General features: G+C 35.7%; 3 protein-coding genes and 1 pseudogene across 3 annotated transcripts in view; 2 read left to right on the top strand and 2 right to left on the bottom strand.

The window, feature by feature from the left end:
• Window positions 1-3,346, bottom strand: part of LOC107672144 (MKL/myocardin-like protein 1) — a 65,339-nt pseudogene extending 61,993 nt beyond the window's left edge.
• Window positions 3,347-5,398: 2,052 nt separating this feature from the next.
• LOC107672147 (peroxisomal membrane protein PMP34-like) lies at window positions 5,399-15,245 on the bottom strand. The gene is made up of 9 exons (XM_016465247.1): window positions 15,050-15,245; window positions 10,204-10,264; window positions 10,025-10,091; window positions 9,749-9,900; window positions 9,037-9,153; window positions 8,800-8,948; window positions 7,809-7,904; window positions 6,161-6,246; window positions 5,399-5,788 (listed from the first exon to the last, which is right to left on the bottom strand). Exons 1-9 carry the CDS (start codon window positions 15,122-15,124, stop codon window positions 5,638-5,640), a joined length of 954 nt encoding a protein of 317 aa, XP_016320733.1. The 5' UTR covers window positions 15,125-15,245; the 3' UTR covers window positions 5,399-5,637.
• Window positions 15,246-16,368: 1,123 nt separating this feature from the next.
• Window positions 16,369-18,434, top strand: LOC107672114 (GTPase IMAP family member 7-like). Its single transcript, XM_016465200.1, has 3 exons — window positions 16,369-16,450; window positions 16,651-16,728; window positions 17,599-18,434. The coding sequence occupies exons 1-3, from the start codon at window positions 16,369-16,371 to the stop codon at window positions 18,432-18,434; spliced, it is 996 nt and encodes a 331-aa protein (XP_016320686.1).
• Window positions 18,435-21,472: 3,038 nt separating this feature from the next.
• Window positions 21,473-24,265, top strand: part of LOC107672113 (GTPase IMAP family member 4-like) — an 8,334-nt gene continuing 5,541 nt past the window's right edge. Inside the window, exons 1-3 of the mRNA XM_016465199.1 lie at window positions 21,473-21,542; window positions 21,820-21,879; window positions 22,003-22,047. Coding sequence (XP_016320685.1) covers window positions 21,473-21,542; window positions 21,820-21,879; window positions 22,003-22,047 — 175 coding nt within the window. The remainder of the gene's footprint in view (window positions 21,543-21,819; window positions 21,880-22,002; window positions 22,048-24,265) is intronic.

Genomic DNA, 24,265 nt, shown 5'->3' with positions numbered 1-24,265 from the left:
TCACTGGGTCAGAATATCATGCCGTGTGCCTGGTGCCTCTGCAAAGTGGCAGCTGGCTAATCCATGCCAGGTGCTGCCAGGCCAACCGCTTGGTACTCACCCAAGTGGCACACATTGCCAACTGACTTTCAGTCCCACAGTCAAACAGGCTAATACTGTTTTTCTCTCTGAGATCCATCAGATTACTGAAGCAAAATGGGTTCTGAATGGCGTTTCATATTGACTTTAACTACTAGGCTATATAGCTACCAAGTTCGCAACCATAGTGGACAGTACTTTTCTTAGTATTGTAAGTTAACATAGCATGAAGTAAACGTCTTATGATCAGAGGATCTTGAGGGATGTTAAAACAGAGCTTCTGAGAAGTGCAGAGAAGATCAGGGTTTTGGGAATTGCATATGCAGCAGCAAAATAAACACTAGCAGATGTGAGGGGGGAAATACCCAAAGGTGTTTAGTTGTAGGTGCCTGTGATTCGGTTACCTGATTTATTTCCTGCTCAAAAAAGTCCATGTAATTCCATGCCAGGTGTGGGGCACCACTAAATGAAAGAAAGAAAAATAGGAAAAGAAAAAGCACAAAATTAGCTAATAAAAAGACATCTATGAGATCTATTTACATTAGGGGCATTAAGCACAAAATAATGATCAATTTGTACAGCTATAATGTAACTTCATAATTTCCTGAACTTTTGCTGGAAAACATTCAATACACACTTGCACAGTGCAAAACAATACTCACTGCTTCCTAGTTTTCAACACTTCATGAGAATGATGTTTCTAAGACTGTCTAAGATAAGTCATTTTTGCAAGTTTCCACAAAACCTCATCTATGTTAGCCAGCTAGATAACATTGTTGTTGCAAATTCTGCTGACTTGTCACCAAGATAATGTGAAATACATCACAGAAAGTTTGCAAGGAATAAATATGCGTGCACAAGGCCATGAATCTAAAATGTTCGGTATCAACCAATGTTATTTTAGCATTATTTATAGTATGTATCAATATTTTGAATTACTTTTATTTTTATACTTTCAATTTTCATTTTAACTTTAGTTAAAGTTAAAAAGTTTTGCTATGTGCTTTTGTCTTTAAGTTTTTATATCAGCTTTATTCTAATTACCTGAAGATTTTTTTTTTTTAAGAAACAAAACAATAACAACATTGGTATCCAAAGGCCTGAAACCCACTCACACTGGGCCTTGCTGAGCCCTATAATTTTTTGTTGCACAGAGGAATGTTCTGGGCTCAATAAAAGCTCTATTTTAACAGCATGCCACAGAAAATAATTTTGACTCATCCTTCAGAATGCACAAAGATACCAGAACAGGACTATTAACATAGACAGAAATCCACACACTAGATTTTTTTCAGTAAATCTAACCAGAACTTAATCCACCTAGAACAGCAGTTCCACCACTAAAAGGACCATTTAGACGACTTAAACAACACATACTTTCATGAGGAAGAATTAAGTGCTTTATCAAAAGTACAAGTTGCACATTTCTGCCGTTGATAACTTGTTTTTAACCCGGAACATTCCTTTGAAACCTGAGACAAAAAGCATGAAAGTGAGAGTGACTAAAAGAACGCAGGCATAAGAGACACACTGACGGAAATACTGGTCGTTTTTATAAACTGAAGCTGGTTTATCTCAAAGTCTCCTGTGTGAGATGATGAAGATGTCTGAGTTCCTTTTGTCCCACTTTACAGTGGTGTGAAAAAGTGTTGGCCCCCTTCCTGATTTCTTCTCTTGGATGAGTAATTTTGGTCGGCCGGCCACTCCTGGAAGGTTCTCCACTGTTCCATGTTTTTGCCATTTGTGAATAATGGCTCTCACTGTGGTTCGCTGGAGTCCCAAAGCTTTAGAAATGGCTTTATAACCTTTTCCAGACTGATAGATCTCAATTACTTTCTTTCTCATTTGTTTCTGAATTTCTTTGGATCTCGGCATGATGTCTAGCTTTTGAGGATCTTTTGGTCTACTTCACTTTGTCAGGCAGGTCCTATTTAAGAGATTTCTTGATTGCGAACAGGTGTGGCAGTAATCAGGCCTGGGTGTGGCTAGAGAAGTTGAACTCAGGTGTGATAAACCACAGTTTTAACAGGGGGGCAAACACTTCTTCACACAGGGCCATGTAGTTTTGGATTTTGTTTTCCCTTAATAATAAAAACCTTCATTTAAAAACTGCATGTTGCGTTTACTTGTGTTATCTTTGACTAATATTTAAATTTGTTTGCTGATCTGAAACATTAAAGTGTGACAAACATGCAAAAAAATAAGAAATCAGGAAGGGGGCCAACACTTTTTCACACCACTGTATATTGTCACTATGAATCATAAGCTGACTTAGTTTGAACACACACGTCATGCTTGTTGATCATAAACCGTATCATTATGTGTGGAATATCGTGTATTCATGTTTCCATCCTGCAGTTAAAATGCTGATGTGACAGAAAGAGCGATCATTAAGTCTCATGCGTCATGCAATACATCTCAAGACACTTACAACAAAACCTTAAACCCTAACAAGCTTAAAAAGCATTTGACTTAAACCATTAACGTTAATGCAAAACAGGACATTACACTAGTGTTTATAACGGTATAATGCAGTTATGTAGTTCAAATGCATTTTTATGACCAGACAAAAAGTAAAGAGCCTGAATATGATGGTGTTACCATGATACTCCAACACATCTTGGTACTGTATGATTGCAGTATTCATACACTGTGGTATTTACATGGTAAAAGTGCAGAAAACATGGTATTACCATGTCCAAAATACTACAGCAATACCATAGTACTTTTGACCCAAAGGCAAAATAACACACCTAAAAAGCCCTAAATAACATATGTTAAGAGCTGTCATAACAAGCCAACCCACCTAATGACAGATGCATGCAATAAAAGAATAAAGACACCATGCCATGATGCATGTTACATAACAGACCCACCTTCACAGCATCAGGACCACAAGCACCCTCCCTTGCCCACTGTGGCCAAGGTGTCCTGTATCCCTTATAACCTTCAGTCATACGTTTGACAGCCCAAAAAAGATGCTGTTTCACCCAGCAAACATATGGCACAGTAACCCGACAAGCAAACCCAGGCCATGTGCTTGCTGCTCCCAACTCCACAGTACAACTTCCAGCAAGCTTATAATGCAATATTAAACACCCTGAAAGTATTCGAAGAAATTACTGCGCATGCACAGCGGCTGCGTGTCAAATTAAGTCTTAAAAATAATAAGTTTAACAGTTGTCTTACCTTACAGTGCTTGATCCATCCCATGTATTAGTATTACACTGGTCTGCTCTCCACTGAACGTTTCCGATATCCAGTAAACTTCAACCGGAACCCCGCCTGTTTTTAGGACTCATCCAATAGTGGGCGAGTACTCTGAAGAATGGTATTGCGGATAGCCAATAGGCTCATTCAGATGACTCCCGCGACAGGGACGGACGAGGTCTAATTATAATAGACAGTGTGGAACGACAATCGACTAAGCCAATCATATCGCTGCTCGATGTTCTCGGGGGAATAAGTGGGCCAATTAGAAAGCTCACCGGTTGTGGTGGAACGCTCAGCGTTGAGATTTTACCATAGGAATAGATGTGTAACATGTTAATTAGCAAGTACATTATTATTGATGCAATAAAAATGTAATATTAAATTGTTTTAATTTAATTAATATTTAAATACTATAGTCTACTTTAAAGTGCATAAATATCTTATTTACATTTAATTTTTTTTTTATTTTTATTTTCTCAAAATGGAGGATTCGGCTTTCTGAGCACTCAAGCAACCCCTGAAGGAAGACAATGCATTGCCTACCAACATTAGCAATAGTCATAATAATTATAATGATAACAGTAGTAACAATAAGTGTGTAATCAGTAAAAACATTTTTATAGCAAAAACATTTTAATTATTTTAATTAAAATGAATGGATGAATAAATCATTATAAAAAAAAATCTTTAATAAATAATCAAGTCATGGAAAATTTAATTTTCCCTTTGAGTTTTTAGTTGAAGTACAGCACAAAAAGAGTGATCTTACTGCCTCCTGGAGGCCAATTTATGCAATTGTCTTTCTGACCCTATTAAAATATAGGTTGTTTCCATTGAACGCAAAGATAAAACTTACGCAAAACAATCAATTTCATACCACATTATCATTGATCAATTATTTTATTGTAGAAACATATTACACAACTTTTATGTGACATCAATTATGAAATCTAAGTAGTCATACATGAATAATCTACATTTTTTCGATTTTGAATCATCTGACTGACCCTGGATGTGTGATTATTAATAAATATATTAATCAATGTTAATAGAATCATTGACATTCAAGAATAAACATAAACATTTTACATTCATACATAACTAAAACTGTATGACTCAACTTACACTCCAGTACAGTGTGAACATCAGTGCTGAGAGGGAAATGCTTTATTACTCTTTTATCTAAAATTCAGAATGGATTCCAATGAGTCTATATAAAGCTATAAAGCATGTACCTGAGCCTTGGTGTCTTAAACTTTCTGTGTACAACATTCACAATTCAGACGTGGTGATTCCTGTGAAGTTGAAACACTTGCTGGTGGTTATTTCACATCCCCTTATCAAGAAAGATGACATTTATTTGTTATGTCCAGACTCTATACATTTTAGGTTAAAGGTCCATTACGTCTCAGTGGCTTTGTGCTGTGAAGTAAAATCAAGTATCACCTACACAGAAACAGAAAAACCCAGCCTGGAAGTTGTTTTCGTATGGTAAACTGTATCAATGCAGGAAGGCTGATCTAAGATCAGCTTCCATAGTCGACAGCAATGATCTTTACAAAACAAATCTGTCACATGCATTTTTTTGTTTTTGACACTATGTAAACCAGTCCAGATCTGTTGGTATTCATAAACAAAACTAGTTCATATTTAAATGCTCTTTAAAAACCTAAATAAAATACTGACCAAGGTATTGACCTAATAATTATCTATATTAATACACTATCAAATATTTGGACACATTTCTGAATAATAGTAAAGTCATTAAACTATGAAATAACACAAATGGAAGTGAGAATTATGCAAAAATCAAAAATGTTCTCTATTTTATCCTCCTTGAATTAGCCACATTTTATATCTAGTTTATACTTTAAACCTTGTAATCTTTGAATCAGTGTTATTTTAGTATTATGTATATATTAATAAAGCATTATTAGTATTTTGAATTAGCTATTGTTTTTATATTTTCAGTTTTCATTCTAATATTAGTGTTTAAGTATTTTTTTCTTTAATTCTTTTTTTTTCTTCATTTTTGTACATACAACTTAATTATTTACTTCAGTTAGCTGCCAAAGCAACATTTCAAAGCAACAATATTTGTCTCCTAATATTTATATTTTATTTTAGAAGCAAACAGTATATTTATTTATTTCAATTACCGAAAATAATTTTTAAGCAGAAGCCTATAGATCAAAATGTTTTAAAGATCATGAGGAACACAAACTGAGTCAAGTGTGTCTGTCTATTTTGTCCATTTCTAAAAAAAAACAAAAAACAAAACACATATCAACTAACAGGTATACTCAGTTCCTATGACATCAGCGAGCTAATAAACATCCTGTGAGGTCAGTGGGACGCCATTGTGCGTTTGACCCCCATGACCCTGAAGGTGGTGTTGGCGATCTTCTCGTACAGTAAGAACATGAGCGCAGCAGTGAGGACCGTCTGAAGCAGCTTCGCCTCCAGGCCTTTAAACAATCCCAGCACGCCCCACTTCCTGCAAAAAATCAATCAACAAGCATCTCAGGTTGAGTGGAGGAGTTCAGATGTTACCAGAAGCCAATGAATCACTTGACAATAACTTGTGTGACAGCTACAGAACTGATATTTGTATATGCGTATTGCTTATTGATATTTCAAGTTAAAGGGGTCATATGATGCTGCTAAACAGAACATTATTTTGTGTAGCCGTTTTAGGTAGGTGTGGCTGACTCTGAACTTTTATAAAGAATATCTCTTTGGATTTGAGACTTTAGTCTTTGCAACTTTACAGATCTTCTTTATGCACCAAGAGCTTGTAACACTCCAAAGAGAAAGGAAAAATTGAAATCGCACCATATGACCCCTTTAAACGTGTGTGTTATTCTACCTGACTCTATTGGTCAGCAGGTACATGACAGATCTCAGGCTGTTCCGGAGTCTGGACTGATCTGCAGGCTGCCCATGCTGTCCAAACTAAACACAAATGAGAATAGACTAAGATAGACAATATTATCATTACACAAACAAAATTATAGCTTCAGAAAAAGTGTGGTTCTCTGGTTTCGTCTATCGCAGTGGTTCTGAACTGATGGACGCAAATGCAATTAAAAAAAACGAAACTAACCATATAGCCATACATAGTTTCGAGAGCGAAAAAAAAAACACTTAAAAAAAGAGGAAAAAAACGTTTCCCTTACTTATCTATTGTCGTTGACGTCAGTGGTCACGTGTCCGATCTGTATAGTTTTTTGGTGCAAATTCATCTGTGCAATGTGACATGTTTTATTACGGTTCTGTTTTATTATATTTAAAATGTAATTTATTCCTTTGATGGCAAAGCTGAATTTTCAGCATCATTACTCCAGTCTTCAGTGTCACATGATCCTTCAGAAATCATTCTGATATGCTGATTTGCTGCTCAAGAAACATTTCTTATTATCAATGTTGAAAACAGTTGTGCTGCTTAATGTTTTTGTGGAATCTGTGATGCAGATTCTTTGATGAATTTAAATTGTAACAATGTAGAATTAACTTAATGCATTCTTGCTGAGTATTACTTTCTTTCAAAATGTTCTTACTGGCCCCAAACATTTGAATGGTTATATATTAGTTCCTTTCAAATAAAGTATTATTTTTTCAAAATGTCTTACTGACCCCAAACTTCTGAACAATTTTATATACACTGAACAAAATTATAAACGTAACACTTTAGTTTTTGACCCCATTTGTCATGAGCTGAACTCAAAGATCTAAGACTAGGCCGGTTGGATGTACTGCCAAATTCTCTGAAATGCCTTTGGAGACGGCTTATGGTAGAGAAATGAACATTCAATTCACAGGCAACAGCTCTGGTGGACATTCCTGCAGTCAGCATGCCAATTGCACGCTCCCTCAAAACTTGCGACATCTGTGGCATTGTGCTGTGTGATAAAACTGCACATTTTAGAGTGGCTTTTATTGTGGCCAGCCTAAGGCACACCTGTGCAATAATCATGCTGTCTAATCAGCATCTTGATATGCCACACCTGTGAGGTGGATGGATTATCTCGGCAAAGGAGAAGTGCTCACTAACACAGATTTAGACAGATTTGTGAACAATATTTGAGAGAAATAGGCCTTTTGTGAACATAGAAAAAGTCTTAGATCTTTGAGTTCAGCTCATGACAAATGGGGGCATTTTGTTCAGTGTATAAAACCAGGGTCCTGAAGCAAAACCAGTTGAGAACCAATAATCTAATAAAATATAAATATATGTATTCACAAATATATTGCACCCATGAATATAATTATAAACCAAATGTATTCTGGGGTCAGTTGCATAAACTGTTTAGACTAGTCTTAAAAAGTTAGTCATGTAATTTTTTTAAAAAAACATAACTTTTTTAATTCAGTTATGAAAAGGTATATTGGTCTTATTTGTATTGGAAAAGTAAGACTGATTTCCCCTTGGCAACTGCTAGTTGGTCACACTAGTTCTTAAGACACAGTCTTAATTTGGTGGCTAATTTATGCAACTGGCCCCTGGCTGGTCTTACCCGTAGAACAGACTGAACTGTCTGTAGTGGGTAGGTTATGGTGGTTGCAATGGCCTTGGCAATGGCTCCAATAAGAAACACCTCCACTGAGGATAGCTATAAACAATCAGACAGAAATATAGTGAAAAATAGTCAAGTTAGGGGTTAGTTCACCCAAACAATAAAAATTCTGTCTTTACTTTCTTACGCCTGATGTCAGTGACATCAAACATCATTCTTGTGTCTTGTCAAGTGTGAATATGTGCAAGTGCACATAAGATTCACAGTTATGATGGAGACCAAGAATTTTGGTCAGTTCCTCACATAAAGACTTTAAATATAGTGTACAATTCTACATTACAGAGATTACATTTGCTTTTGTTACTTGGTAAAGAGCTCCCAGTGCAAACATTCTTCCATTTTTTATTTTTTTTATTTTGTTTCCACAAAAGAAAGAAAGTCATATTAGTTTGAAATGACACCCAATGGGTTTTGGGTGAAGAAACTGGGATATGTAGATAAATTAGCACATTGAAAACTCATTCACGCTGTTAACACAGAGGAAGCAGCACATTAAAAGTCAAAGCAAAAGAAACTGATATGTTCTAATTTAAACTTCAATGGACTGTGACATCATCCATGGTTGCCAAGGAGTTACATAATCTTATTGCTATGTTGCTATGGTAACAATGCACGTCTACAGCCACATGTGGGGTGGTTTACTCATACTCGCCAGATGCTTGCACATGAATGCTAATCATCATCTGCATGCTCTTTAATATCAGAAATGCTGTAGTTACTGTTTCCCAGGCAACAGAGAACTTGTGAATAGACTTATCTGTTTAAATCATAAGCTGTCATAATTGAGTATGCACAGAAAAGCCTCTAAGTGAAGATAATTCTAAGTTTTTACATTACTGCATTAGCTTTAATGCTGTTAAAGTTGCTTACTATTAATTTTAGTCAAATTTAAACCCTAAAAACTGTTCTTGGATCAGTAGCCTGCTCTGACCTCTCTGTGGACGCCCCTCATGAGCTGCCTCTTCAGACCCTCATAGATCATGAACTGCACAGCTGGATTGAGCACCAGCAGCAGGGAGGGAAACGTCCCGTTCCATAACGCACCCACTCCTTCCTGCTGCATGATCTGTACAAACGCATCTAAAGAGAGACAGATCACCTAATATCATCACTGGACACACATTTGAATTAAAGGGAATGAAATGAGGTTCACGTCTTTTATAATTACCAGTAATTCCTTTGTAGTGTGTGGGCTGTATGTCTTCATTTCTGAATTTCGCCCCTTGCAGTTTCAGTCTGGTATTGACTACCCAGAGTGGAGTGGTCACAAGAACATTCACTACACCTAAAGGTAGACAGTTTTTTAAAGTTATTTTAGTCTTACCACGTATGAAAGAAGATATTTTGAAGAATGTAGGTAACCGGACAGTTGCTGGTAGCCATTGACTTCCATAGTATGGAAAAAATACTATTGGAAGTCAAGGGCTACCAGCAAGTACATTCTTCAAAATATCTTCTTTTGTGTTCAACAGATGAAAGAAATTCATACAGGTTTGGGACACCTTGAGGGTGAGTAAATGATGACAGAATTTTCATTTTTGGATCAATTATCCCTTTAATAAAGGTTTTTATTATTATTAATGTTGAAAACAGTTTTTGCTGCTTAATATTTTTGTGGAAATCATCATTTTAAGGATTCACTTTTTATCAATTCAATGCATCATTGCTGAATAAAAGTATGTTTCTAAAACTTGCATACCCTAAACTTTTGAATGGTAGCATATCATGATTTTCACAAGAAAAAAAGCAGCATAAACTATTAACATTTCACAGTATCAATGTTTTTACTCCATTACAGCGTTACTACTGTAATCACAAAATATATATACGACAGAAACCTTTTTTATTTTTGGCATTTAATATTTTTCAAATAAGCAAACCTGCAGCAATGCCAATTATTAGGTCTCGCCCTGGTGTTGACCTCTGACCTTGCAGCCAGGTGGCCTTCAGACTATGGAAACAATAGAAGTAGACAAAGTTTGAGCAACAGAGGCTGCAGATCACTGGAAACCAGCCTCTATATGGAGCTAACCTGGAGAGAGAGAAAGAGAGAGAGATTTAAAAAAAAAAACGGTTATGACTGCAACCTGAAATGAGAAAGACTTTTCAGCACAGATAATGACACAAAACAAAGCAATACATCTGAAATAACTTACAGACCCTCCTCCTTGATGATCTCTGACAGAATGGCTGGAGAAGATTTAGTTTTCCGCTTGTCATCAACTGTGCAGGAAAAGAAAGAAATGCGGTCACATATTTTAAAACACTAACAAAAGAAATCTCAGCAGCACAGATCAAAAAAAGGGAATATAAACTTATGTGTTTTACTTTTTACCTTGCAGCCTGAGCCGGGCTGTGTCAAGAGGAAAGAAAACAGTCATTGCTGTAACACTGCCCTACAAACAAACAAATACATTTAAATAAACTGATTAATTTACTCAAGGGAGTATCCGAGAGAAAGAGAGAGAGAGAGAGAGAGAGAGAGAGATACAAATACACATATATACGGACAGTGTTCTATGATAAAGTACAGCAGATCCATCAGACATTTAAAACTCTTTCAAACCAGGAGAAACGGCCGTATCTGTTAGGAGAACAGAAGAACTGCTGTGTGTTTGCTGCTCAATATGTGTCTGCCTGTCACCATAGAAGAGAAAACACTCACCCTGCCCTGATCTGATGTTTCCAGCACATCTACATTATATTATGCCATATTACTCGATTATGTTACTTAGATGTACATTTTGCTTCTGTAAATCTGTCTAATCCCTTATTTTATTTTTATTTCTAGTTTATATACTTACATACATTAGTAATTCATTTTGCACTACATGCTTAATACTTTTTATATATTATTATTACTATTATTATTATTATTTTTCTTTCTGTAAATACACGTGCGCTATTTGTAAGCAGTCCAGCTGCAATTGCTTTGGCAATACAAATGAGTCATTATTCACAATGATTTATTTTAATCAGTTTTTTACTTGCTCTACTATTACTATTACTTTTATTTTGTTTTATTTTATTTTTTATATTTATTTATTTTATTTTATTTATAAAAGGTTTTATTTTTGGTTTTGCCTCCAGATAAACAGCAGTATTGCTTAATCGCTGATCATATCGAATGTTAAATATTAGCTTTTGGAATATTCAGGGTTTGTGCTCTAAAACATTTGGATTAAAAAGCACAAACACAGAGTTTTTAAATAGCATCACAAATGTTGACATCCTAATTCTAACAGAAACATGGTGTAGATCAGATGTGTCCACTCAGTGTCCTGCAAGTTACTCTGAAATCATAGTGCCCTCATGGAAACTCAACTCAGTACATCGTGGTAGAGATTCTGGAGGTTTAGTCATATGGATAAAAAATGACCTTGCCCCTTTTACATCACCAGTACAGCGAGGCAAAAATCACCTTTGGTTAAAGTTGGATAAAAGCTTTGGAATTCTAGATAAAGACCTTTTTATCTGTGGACTTTACATTCCTCCATCAGATTCCCCATACTACGACGATGAAGTATTCCACACGTTACAGGAAGAAATTCATCAATATCAAACTCTGGGGAAAATTTTACTATGTGGAGATTTAAATGCTCGAACTGGCTCAGAATTAGACTATATTGATAATTCAGGAGATAAACATCTGTTCACACATATACCCCAAGGTCTCTTCAGTACTCTACCTAGAAGAAATAACCAGGATACTCGAGTCAATAGGCACGGGAAAGAGGTAGCCCACCTTTGTTAGACTTTAGGTCTTTATATCCTAAATGGTAGAATCAAAGGAAACTCCTGCGGACAATTTACCTATAGCTCAGATCTCGGAAACAGTGTTGTAGATTATGCCATATCAAATATACAGGATGGTCTCACAGACAGCAGGAGAGTCAGCTCTACACTGAAGGCCGATCCCAGCAGACACGCAGCTATGCCCAGGTACTGTCACAGCAGACGCCCTCATCATCCGCTCAGGAACTACTGTCCATTAGTGATGTGGGAGAAATTAAAAGACTGCTAAACCTCCTCTGCAACAAAATGCTCAACTAAAATCTACGATGATTGATCACAACACAATGATTATTATCATTGTGATTATTTTTATTATCGATTGTTGTTATTGTTATTGTTATTACTATATTATTATTGTTATTATTTTAAGTCATTATTCACAATGATTTATTTTAATCAGTTTGAGTACCTTTTTTACTTGCTCTACTATTACTATTATTTATTTTATTTTATTTTATTTTATTTTTATATTTATTTTATTTATAAAAGGTTTTATTTTTGGTTTTGCCTGTCTCCAGAACAACCTTGACATTTTAACTAAATACTGCCACGATTGGGCCTTAGATGTCAACATCCCAAAAACTAAGATTATGATATTTCAGAAAAAAAAACATAAATCTAGAACATAAACATATATTTACTTTAAACAACACCACACTTCAACATGCTTTACAATATAATTATCTTGGTCTGGTTTTAACTCCCACTGGAAATTTCAAATTGGCAATTAAAACATTACTTACAAAAGCCCACAGGGCACTGCATTCCATACGAATTAAATTATTCAAAATAAACATCCCCATCAGAATTTGGACAAAGATTTTTGATAGTGTCATACTGCCTATTGCCCTGTATGGAAGCGAGATCTGGGGCCCAGCGAGTAACTCCAGTCATAAGGACTGGCACAAACACCCTTTAGAAGCTCTGCATGTAGAGTTCTGCAGAAGCATCCTTCATGTGCACAGAAACACACCTAATAACGCCTGCAGAGCCGAGTTAGGCCGTCTCCCCCTAAATCTAATCATTAAAAAAAGAGTTCTAAAGTTCTGGATCCACTTAAACTCTAGTTTGGAAGATTCTCTTCATTTTAAAGCACTAAAAACCCAAAAAAGGAGTGCTCAAAAAAGTCATCTTTGTGTAATGGTGTCAGATCTGACTAACAAAGCACTCTCAAAGATATCACCAACCCTGAAAAACATGGAATAATCAAAGAAATTATGAATGAAGAGAAGGAGACATACATACAGCATTGGAAAGAACAAACCAAAGACCAAAGTCGTCTCCAATGTTATCTGAAACTCAACAGAGAGTACAGTCTGGCTGACTATCTGGTCTCAGTCAGGAATATAACACACAGACATTTACTGACCAAGTACAGACTGAGTGACCACCAGCTGGCCATAGAGAGAGGACGACATAAAAACACGTGGTTACCTAAAGAAGAGCGAATCTGTACTGAATGTAGATCAGGATCAGTTGAGACGGAGGAGCACTTCCTCCTTCACTGTGACAAATACACATCCTTAAGAGACTCACTTTACAGTCAAATACAGCAGAACATTCCTGAGTTCCAGTCGCTCCATGAAAACCACAAATTAAGAATATTACTTGGTGAAGGACCTACTTCCTCTTTGGTAGCACATTATATTTATAAATGCCACAAGCTAAGAGTTAAAGAGTGAACACATCTGCATTAGTAGTACCATCAATGTTTATATAAATATATATATGGATGTATTTTACATGTATTTCTGTTTTGTTTGTTTATGGATACATATATGTAGTTTTGTTTTGTTTGTTTTTATTCTGCTATGTACAATGCTTTGGCAATATGTACCTAAGTATGTCATGCCAATAAAGCAATATGAATTGAATTGAGAGAGAGAGAGAGATTATTATTCGTTTTCTTTCTGTAAATACACATGTGCACTATTTGTAAGCAGTCCAGCTGAATTTCAAATTGGCAATTAAAACATTACTTACAAAAGCCCGCAGGGCACTGCATGCCATACGAACGAAATTATTCAAAATAAACATCCCCATCAGAATTTGGACAAAGATTTTTGATAGTGTCATACTGCCTATTGCCCTGTATGGAAGCGAGATCTGGGGCCCAGCGAGTAACTCCAGTCATAAGGACTGGCACAAACACCCTTTAGAAGCTCTGCATGTAGAGTTCTGCAGAAGCATCCTTCATGTGCACAGAAACACACCTAATAACGCCTGCAGAGCCGAGTTAGGCCGTCTCCCCCTAAATCTAATCATTAAAAAAAGAGTTCTTAAGTTCTGGATCCACTTAAACTCTAGTTCGGAGGATTCTCTTCATTTTAAAGCACTAAAAACACAAAAAAGGAGTGCTCAAAAAAGTCATCTTTGTGTAATGGTGTCAGATCTGACTAACAAAGCACTCGATATCACCAACCCTGAAAAACATGGGAGAATCAAAGAAATTATGAATGAAGAGAAGGAGACATACATACAGCATTGGAAAGAACAAACCAAAGACCAAAGTCGTCTCCAATGTTATCTGAAACTCAACAGAGAGTACAGTCTGGCTGACTATCTGGTCTCAGTCAGGAATATAACACACAGACATTTACTGACCAAGTACAGACTGAGTGACCACCAGCTGGCCATAGAGAGAGGACGACATAAAAACACGTGGTTACCTAAAGAAGAGCGATTCTGTACTGAATGTAGATCAGGATCAGTTGAGACGGAGGAGCACTTCCTCCTTCACTGTGACAAATACACGTCCTTAAGAGACTCACTGTACAGTCAAATACAGCAGAACATTCCTGAGTTCCAGTCGCTCCATGAAAACCACAAATTAAGAATATTACTTGGTGAAGGACCTACTTCCTCTTTGGTAGCACATTATATTTATAAATGCCACAAGCTAAGAGTTAAAGAGTGAACACATCTGCATTAGTAGTACCATCAATGTTTATATAAATATATATATGGATGTATTTTACATGTATTTCTGTTTTGTTTGTTTATGGATACATATATGTAGTTTTGTTTTGTTTGTTTTTATTCTGCTATGTACAATGCTTTGGCAATATGTACCTAAGTATGTCATGCCAATAAAGCAATATGAATTGAATTGAGAGAGAGAGAGAGATTATTATTCGTTTTCTTTCTGTAAATACACATGTGCACTATTTGTAAGCAGTCCAGCTGCAATTGCTTTGGCAATACAAATGTATAATTTTTGTCATGCCAATAAAGCACTCTTACATTGAAATTGAGAGAGAGAGAGAGAGAGAGAGAGAGATAGATAGATAGATAGACAGACAGACAGACAGACAGAGACAGACAGACAGACAGATAAGTATATATAGTTTATAATAACTTATATTTAGTAATGAAGCTGTTTTTACCATAGCACCGGCGACTGCGTGCACCAGACTCTCGTATGAAAAAACATCTAGGAGTTTCAGATCTTTAGATCCCATCCTCGGAAACTCTAAGATGCAGTTGCAAAGTAACTAAAAAGCAAATAATATTATTTCTGAGTTCAGATTTGTGCTGCCCAAGACACAGCTCAAGAGAAGAGATTTCCTTGTTAACGTCAAGCTTCCGGGTCCGATTTAGCCAATGGAAATGCTTGTAGAAATTTCCTCGACGATGATTGGACAAAAGTTGCACTTGACCTCGCGTTCTGTAGCCAATCAGAAACTTAAACCGCTTCCACAGCTTTCAATAAAGGGGAACTGTAAGCGAAAATGTAGTTTATTTACGCTGAATGGACACTTGGTAGGGGAAGTAAATATGCGTTTCTTTTTTCAAATCCTTATAAAACAGTAATACAAAAATACTCAAACTGGCCTTCTTTATTGGAATATGCGTTATGAAGTTCAGTTTATGGAATAAAGCAGCTGAAAATAAGATTCCTGTACCATCTGCCAGAGCTAAAATGAAAATACATCAATAAATAATCATATTAACAATAAATAAATGCAAGATTTAAAAAAAAAAAAAAAAAGAATTTGTTTGTTGTTAAAAAAAATAAGTAGATATTAAATAACAGATACTGTAAAAGCCGTGTCTCAGACTACAGTGAAAAAAAGTGTCTTGATTGGTACACGTAGCATTATTTCCAGGTTTGTTTTCAAATGTTGTTTAATCTACTCAGTTTCTCAGTTTCAAAGCTGGAGGGGCATTTTTCTTTGGAACAGAAAAGCACATGCCAAACAAACTCTATATACTTGACTAACATGTTGAACTAGTCCTGGGTCTCAGTGAAACCCTTGTCAAATTAAGTGAATGCGTCTTTCAACAAGACCAGCCTTCAATACCTGTGTGGATTATATTATACCTACCTTCAAACAGAAAAAAAACTCTTCATTGCACAGATGAAAACAGCATATTTCCTAGCGACTCAAGAGACACAAGTGTGTTAGTGCTGATCGTTGCATATGCATTATCAATGAACAGGTTTAAAAACTCTAAACTTCAACTGTGGTAAGTTTTTTTAATTATTTTATCCTTGATGTTATACTTTGATGATGCAGAGTGAAACTAAACTTTTCATAAACCAGATCAGAGACATTTAGCTTGTTTTAGGCATAAATCATACAAAAGTAATGAGGTTTATGCTTAAAATGAGATACCGAATAGGAAACTTGTGATATTATGCAGTGTGATGCTTGAAATTCTCTTCTTTTTACATTAGAAAATAACGACTCTTCATGATAAGATGGACAGTAAGCAGTCAGATGAAGAGATAGATGACTCTGAGGAAGATGAGAATGATTCTGCATTGGATTCATCAACCAGCCGTGAGTCACAATGAATTACACAAATGAGTCTGTTTAGAACATCTTATGACATCTCAAAAAGCCAAACTATTATAGTAACTATTCCATACAACATTTTAACTGTTAATAAGGAAGATCAATGTCTTTTTAATTACAAAACATGATTGAAGATTACACAACAAATGGTCTTATTTAGACTTGAGCAGTAATTTAATTCACAGATGCAACACATGAAATATTGTATGAAAATTTTCCAAATGAAGAGGAAACCAATTTAACTGCATCAACAAATGAACATGGTGAGATGGCATCCACATTTTTCTTACAAATCTAAACTTTTTAACTCTTGTGCTGTGCTGAAAATCCTGTAACTAATTTGGTGTTTAAGGTTTAAAAACCTGTTACAAACTTTTAAAAATTGCTTGTAAATCTCTCATTGCTCTATATTGTCAGCAAATCTTAGAATTGTTTTTGGTCAACTTGTTTTCTTTCAATTAGCACAGGTTTTATATACATTTTTAGATATGATTGGTCATAGGCCTCATTGATCTGAGCTTATGCACTTCAGATTTTGAGTGGGGAAAAAACATTATTCGTGGATAATTTTGGCAATGTTCACTCAAAAACTTGTGCATTAAAAAAAAATCCCCCCAAAAAGTAAAAAAAAAAAAAAAAAAAAATCTTTTTGAATATGTAGTTTAACATTTACCATGAAGGATGACTTTTATCAAGCATATTAAGCATTTGTCATAATCAGATTAGGAAACATCATGTACACTCTAAAAAATGCTGGGTTAAAAAGGGACAAACCCAGCTATTGGGTTGTTTTGAACCCAACCGCTGGGTCAAAACAACCCAACCGCTGGGTCAAAACAACCCAACCGCTGGGTCAAAACAACCCAACCGCTGGATCAAAACAACCGAACCGCTGTTTCAAAACAACCCAACCGCTGGGTCAAAACACCCCAACCGCTGGATCAAAACAACCCAATAGCTGGGTTTGTCCCTTTTTAACCCAGCATTTTTTAGAGTGGAGTGTCATCCTGATACTTACATTTTAATTACATTTTTCAAATTATTAAAATTACCATGGACAGACTATGAGGATTAAACAGTTATATTAAACTATTCTTTTATGATTAAAACTTATTTCATGATTGTGGCTGCAGAGGAATGGCGCATCATGTTACTGGGTGCAAGAGGGTCTGGAAAAAGCTCCACCGGAAACACCGTCCTCAGGTGCAACGCTTTTCAATCGGACATGCAGCTGAGCAGAGTCACACAGTTCTGTGAAAGAGCGACTGGAAACATCAACGGCCGACCCGTGGCCATAATCGAAACGCCGGGACTGAACAGAATCGGCCGTACGGAGAGGGAAGTGACCCGAGAGATCCTAAAGTCCATCTCTCTGTATACTCCGGGACCACATGTGTTTTTGCTGGTTATGCCTGTTGGGAACTTAACTAATGACGACAAAAGCATGCATAAACTCATCGAGAGCATGTTTGGGGAGAGTGTCTGGAAGTACACCATCATTGTGTTCACTCACGGAGACCGACTGGAGGGGAAGGCGGCGAATGACGTCATCGCGTGCTCGGACAAGGCGCTCCGCAGTTTCATCCATAAGTGCAGCGGTGGGTTCCTGTTCTTCAATAACAAGGACACGACAAACTATGAGCCCGTGACAGAACTCTCGAAGAAAGTCGAGACCCTCATGGCCATCAATGGAAAGAGCTGCTACGCTTTGTCTCTTTACCCGGCCTCAGAGAGGAAGATCAGGAAGAAAATTGAGAAGATTTTAGAGAGTAGAAAGGAATGCATTGCACAGAAGGAGAGAGAGCTGGTGATGCACTGCAAAACTGAGCAAGAGTTGGAGAGAAAAAAGCAGGAACTCCGGAGAATGGAAGAAGATGATGCAAGAAAAAAGGCTGAGAATCCAGCCAAACAAAAAATGTCTATCAGTCTAGCCAAACGGCACACATCAGGCCAAAAGTCTTCCACCTAGAAACAATTATTTGACAAAACTTGGGTGATTCTTGTGTGATATATATTTTTTCTTCTACGTGTAAAGTTAAAAATGGACTAGGTTACTGATGTATTTTTTTTGTTTTCTTCCTTTAAGTAAAATAATTGTTTTTATTGTAGGCTAATGTTTAAAAATATGTGCCATATGTGCCAGAGACTTTGCTTAGGGATTATTTTTTAAATCGATATGCCCAATATCATTTAGTCCACTTTAGAGGTTGTGTCTTTTCCACAAATAGCCTACTGTCATTAATGTCAAATACTAAATGAAGTCTGATCGATGTTGTTCATTCAAATGAAATCACTATAATGATTGTGAATAAAATGCTGAATCAGAGTAGAAATACAACTGAAGAATACACTTTTACATTTGAAAAATTGTTAGCTGAATTAAAAAAAAATATTGTGGAGGCAGCCAAAAGTTTTAATTTGCTCAGCTACTGCGTTTAATCATTTATCTTTGCAACTATAAATATTGCTCAAAATATTTCCTGGTTTTAAAAATGAGGTTATTGAATAACATTTTTGGAGTTTTTAAATATTCACACAACAAAGTTTTTATATGATTGTGAGAAGTAAATTTACCCTGCAGTCTAGATGAATTACAAAATTCATTCAATTACAAAAAAACGTATTCAATATGATATAAATGTAAAGGTCACTATTATTAAGTGACAAAAGAATGAAAGTAAAAAGAAAAGCCTCATCAAATTCAGTCAGGTATTATTATCTGAAATTATGTACTCAGATAAATATTTGCGTATCTGCTTATTTTTACTGATTGGGAGGGGGAAACATGATTATAGACATCTGAAGGAAAAATTAGTCACATATAATCTGTGAAAACACCAGTGGAAAATTCATTTTTATTTGGGATAAAGGGTGTTAAAATGCTTAAAAATTTTCATTTAGATGACTCATTTCCTTCTGTCTGACAGAACTTCTCTCTTTCTTTTGAACCTCATGAGGAGGATGTTTAGCACTAGAGTAACACAGTGGTTTGACTACATGCTCTGGTTATTTCCCCATCACGAGTCTCTTCCTGTCTCACCATTCCCCTCCACTGGTCAACAGGAATATACTGAACTGCAAGTATCTACTGTAATGTTCCGTACCATTCAGAGGGTCGTGAAAAAGACACAAATGTCCTAAAAGAAGCATTCAACAGTTTGTCAAACAGTCTTATTGAACTGTCATTTTACCAATCCCTTATTCATCCAAAGTAACTCACAGTCTTACATGTTACTCACTTAATGGCAGTATTGAGAGTAGAAATTGTTAGTGTTGCATTAAATTAGCCACATTGTTTTCTATATACAGTACAAAAAAAATATCAAATTCATTATTATTAATATATTTTTAAAAATATATATTATTATATATTTTTACATTATTACTATAGTATATACATGAATAGCTCTGAGTTGAATTTGAATGAAAAACACATTTTGAAAACAGCAACAGATGGCAATCAGAGATAACACCATTTGATGTTTGTTTTGTTGTTCTTGGCTTTTAGGCTCACAGGTGTTATCTCAGTATGCACTTCCTGAAAACAAGTCACTTATATCACACCCTGACACACCAGAAGATGAAATACTTAACACAGTCATATAAATAACTACAAATAGGATTGCTTGGCATTCAACCATAACTATATTTCTATAACTATAACCATAACTATAACCATATTTCCATATGCAGGAAACTTTTTTTTTTCAACTGACAATTATGTAATTTCTACAATTATGTATAAACATACACACACACACACACACACACACAAAGAAAAAAAAACAGCTCATGCCACTCACGTTTGCTCAGCATACCTGAGAAAGGTGTCAGATAACAGCGGAAGTGTCTGACTGGATGAAACACTAAAGAACATACTCTATGAGCAACCCTTCCATTTAACTCAGTAGTGTGTCTTCATGCTTAAAACTACTGAAATTGTTTGCATATCTGAAAGATGTTTAGTCCTCTTTTTGTCATCTAAATGCCTGTTAGAAGACAGATAGAAGACTTCTCATTGGGCTTGTGCAACCCTTAAAAGACACTGGTTAAACAGGATTCTCAGTCATTCACAGTGGTGAAGAAACGCAGATTCAAGAACTCTACACTCTGTCTGTGGATCCAGAACCATAAACACCAGCTCTGACCACTGTGAGTATTTCTTTAATACATCTTTATATAGATTACTTACAAATTGTAATCCATTACCGATTCCTAATTACATGACAAAAATTGTAGTTAGTAATGTAATCCATTACATTACACATTTTAGGTAATTTAATCAGACTACTTTTCGCTTACTTTTGACCTAACTGGTTTATCACATTGATTTAAATAGGACAATCTTGTACCATATTGACAAATACAAAGAGTAAGAAAATATATTCCATTTGTTGTTAATAATGACATGAAGTGCCATACACATTATATTACATCAAGGTTTCCCAAACTGGGGTTTGTGAGTTTAATGAAAAGCTAATAATTAATTAAATCACAAAAAAAATGTTACATTAAAATAAATCATTTTAAAATCAATCAAAATAAAAAACTGAGAAAATGAAATATTTTTTGTTTACCTGCATGTCATGTGACCAACATCAGAGAACCAATTAACATGCAAATGTGATACTTAATTATTAAAATATTTATTTTAAAATCTCAGGTTTACTTCAAGTAAATGTATTAGGTGAAAGAGGTTCAGATGACAAAAAAGTTTGTGAATTTGTGCATTTTAATGTGTTTCTAAGACAAAAGCCTTCCAAAGACATATAAATACATAATAATAGTGATAATTCTAATAAAAATTAATGTGTTCATCAGTAGTTGATGCAATGTTGAAACACTTAAACCTGAAATGATTTTTGTAAATCCAGTGGTCAAATGCTGTGTAGCCACCTGATCTCTGTGTGTAATTATAGATAGATAGACTGATTAAGTAAGGAGTTGAGTCTCAAATACTGCGGTCAAATATTTCATTCCTTAGGTTATTTTCTATAAAACAGAGCGATGACTTCAGAAGAGAACCAGTGGGCTGAAACAGAGAAAGAAACATTTGAACTGGACTCGTCACTGGGCTGTGAGTTACTGATTCATTATATCAAGTCTGAATCAATTCATTAAAATCAAATCATTATAAAAATCTGGGGCCTCGTTTATCAACAGTGTGTAGAAAAGGTTCTATATTTTGTCCTTATATATACACACATTCCTACATATAAGTACAAGTTGGTAGATCACACACTTTGCGTGAAACTGTGCATACGCACTCATTACGCACTGTTGATAAATGAGGGCCCTGGTCTTTTATAGAAAGACTTTAAGGTCAAATTCAGTGTCTTCAATATCTTCCATAGCTGAGATTGATGAACTATATGAAAATGTAAGAGCAAATTCAAAATCACCAACTTTGCAAGGTAAGCTAAATAAATTGTGAGATTTATATGAATTAAATGTATTGTCATTTTCATTCTTCTTATTAGTAGTAGTATATATTATTATTAATAAATCATTTAATTATCTGGCTTTATCTGGTTTAGATATTCAAGACTTAAAAGAAAATTCAAAATCACCCTCCTTGAATGGTAAGTGTGATATTAATTACAAACTGTTTTTGGGCATAAGAACATAAGGACAGCTTTTTAGGCATAAGAACATTGCTGACACAACAAAACTCAAAACAGAATTCATGTTCTCTCTTAGTATATTGAATATTGATATATTAAGTGCTTACTACTTAACCAGTAAGTTATGCAGTTTCCAGCCCTTTAACGTTTATGTTTTTTGACATTCAGATTCAATGTTTTACTCGAGCTATTTAAAACAAGTACAATCATAGGTGCTGATTTATGCTTCTGCCGGTGGGGGCCCAAACATCCAAAGTGAATGGATGTTAGGACCCGAAGTAGATAAATATCAAATGTGCTTTCTAAAACAGAATGCGACATATTCATGCAGTGTGCTGTGCGCATGTCAAAAGATTCAATAGGATCAGAAGCTTGTGACATATAAATGCGCACATCAACCCGATCACTTTATTTAGCGTTCATGTAAACACTACGTTCAGATTCGTCAATCAGAATGAATTCATTCCGATGAAAGCAAAAAGTGTCAATAACTAGGCCTTGGAACTTTTTGGTGTTCGTTTTCCAGTCTTTTTCTTTCCAGCGATGGTGTGCTTGATGAAGAATTCAGTTCGCGAACAGAAACACTGCAAAATGCATTACCAAGAGTCAAGTAGTCAGACATTCGATAGTAATAAATACTGCTGTTAACACACAGGCAAAATGTGTAATGGATGCCTCGCAGACGCAAAGAGACAATCTCAAGCCCCGAATGAGAAACTGAACTCGCCCTGAGACGAGCCCTCAAACTCATCCGGAAGCTCAACCAGAGGACACGAAGTGTGAGAAACTCTCGTCTCATCATGCTCTTCCCCGGCACACATTGCTGCGGCCTCATACCCGGAAGTAGGAGAGCATCAAAATTTGGGAAGCAGCAGCGATTTGCCTTGTCCAAATACCCACACTTGCGGTCTTTTGGTGCGTTCAAGTCATGTCGGATAGATCGTATTTATGAGATGAACGCACATGAACGCCACCACAAAGTTGTTATTACGAGTGGGAAACTCAACATTTTCTTTAAGCCCCGAGTTTCCGAGTTGGGGGCGTATCAATGAGAAACATGGCGGAATCGATGGATGCGACGTCTGTAGTTGATGATAAATTTTTGTTTAAATTGATAGTTTAGTTGGCCTATAAACTTAAATTGGTCATGTTCTTGTTACGCAGCTGAAATCCAAGTAAAAAAATGCAGACCCTGTTGTATTTTCTTGTAATTTATTAAAAGAAGGTACACCGCCATCTTGTGCCAACTAAACTGACTTGAACACACCTGACGTCGTAATTACGACTTGTCAACTCGTAAGTACGAACGTCCCAGGAGGACTTGAACGCAGCATTTGCACTTGATCACTTGACTACTTCTATGACGTATTTCCTGTATTTGGCCCAAGTGTTCAAGTGAGGATGAAGACCACAAGTGTGTGTACAACTTTTCATTACCTGATGGGACACACTTATAGTGTTGTAAAAACGCAAGTGTTTACAGAGTTTACATTTTTATTTTCAATACTTTGCATTTTAAAATAAACTTTTAAATGTCTGTTCAGCAGTCCCTATAACAGATGACACAGTTTAATATCTCATGCTTCTAATTAAGTGATAAAAAGCAGTTGCAAATGATGTACAAAATAAATATAGGCTACTCACCTTTGCACCAATAAAACGTGTAGCACTTTGTTTTACTACCAAATTAAATGTAATATCTAATTATTATTAATATTTAACTTACATTGGAAAGGTTTCTGTGACCTCTCGCGATCTTGGCAAAAAGTCTCGCAATTTATTTCCAGAACATGATGCATGATGGGATACACTAAGCCTCAAATAGCGCTCCGGAGCGGTATTCGAGATAGTGTGGATTTAGTGTGCGTTAAGGGCACTGCACTTTGGCGTTTTTAAGAACTGGGACAGTCTTGCGCACTTACTTCCTGTCGCGCGCACGCGCTGTCAAGTGGCCAAGACCACAAGTGTGGGTATAGATAGAGGCTATTTACACTAAGTGAAAATAGCAGTATTTTTAGTGAAGATATGCTATTTACACTAAGTGCAAATAACTATAGATTCTATTTATACTATGTTAAAATAGCAGGATATTCTGCTAATTACTTATTGCAAATAGTGGCAATTATCTGCACCTCAGCATTGTAATACATTATAAAACAGTATGCAATAATAACTT

This window comes from Sinocyclocheilus anshuiensis, unplaced genomic scaffold (genome assembly GCF_001515605.1).
Source record: "Sinocyclocheilus anshuiensis isolate Anshui unplaced genomic scaffold, SAMN03320099.WGS_v1.1 scaffold12, whole genome shotgun sequence".
NCBI classification, from domain to species: domain Eukaryota; kingdom Metazoa; phylum Chordata; class Actinopteri; order Cypriniformes; family Cyprinidae; genus Sinocyclocheilus; species Sinocyclocheilus anshuiensis.
Note: the sequence above shows the minus strand (reverse complement) of the source record. Positions and strands in the feature narration are given on the sequence as shown.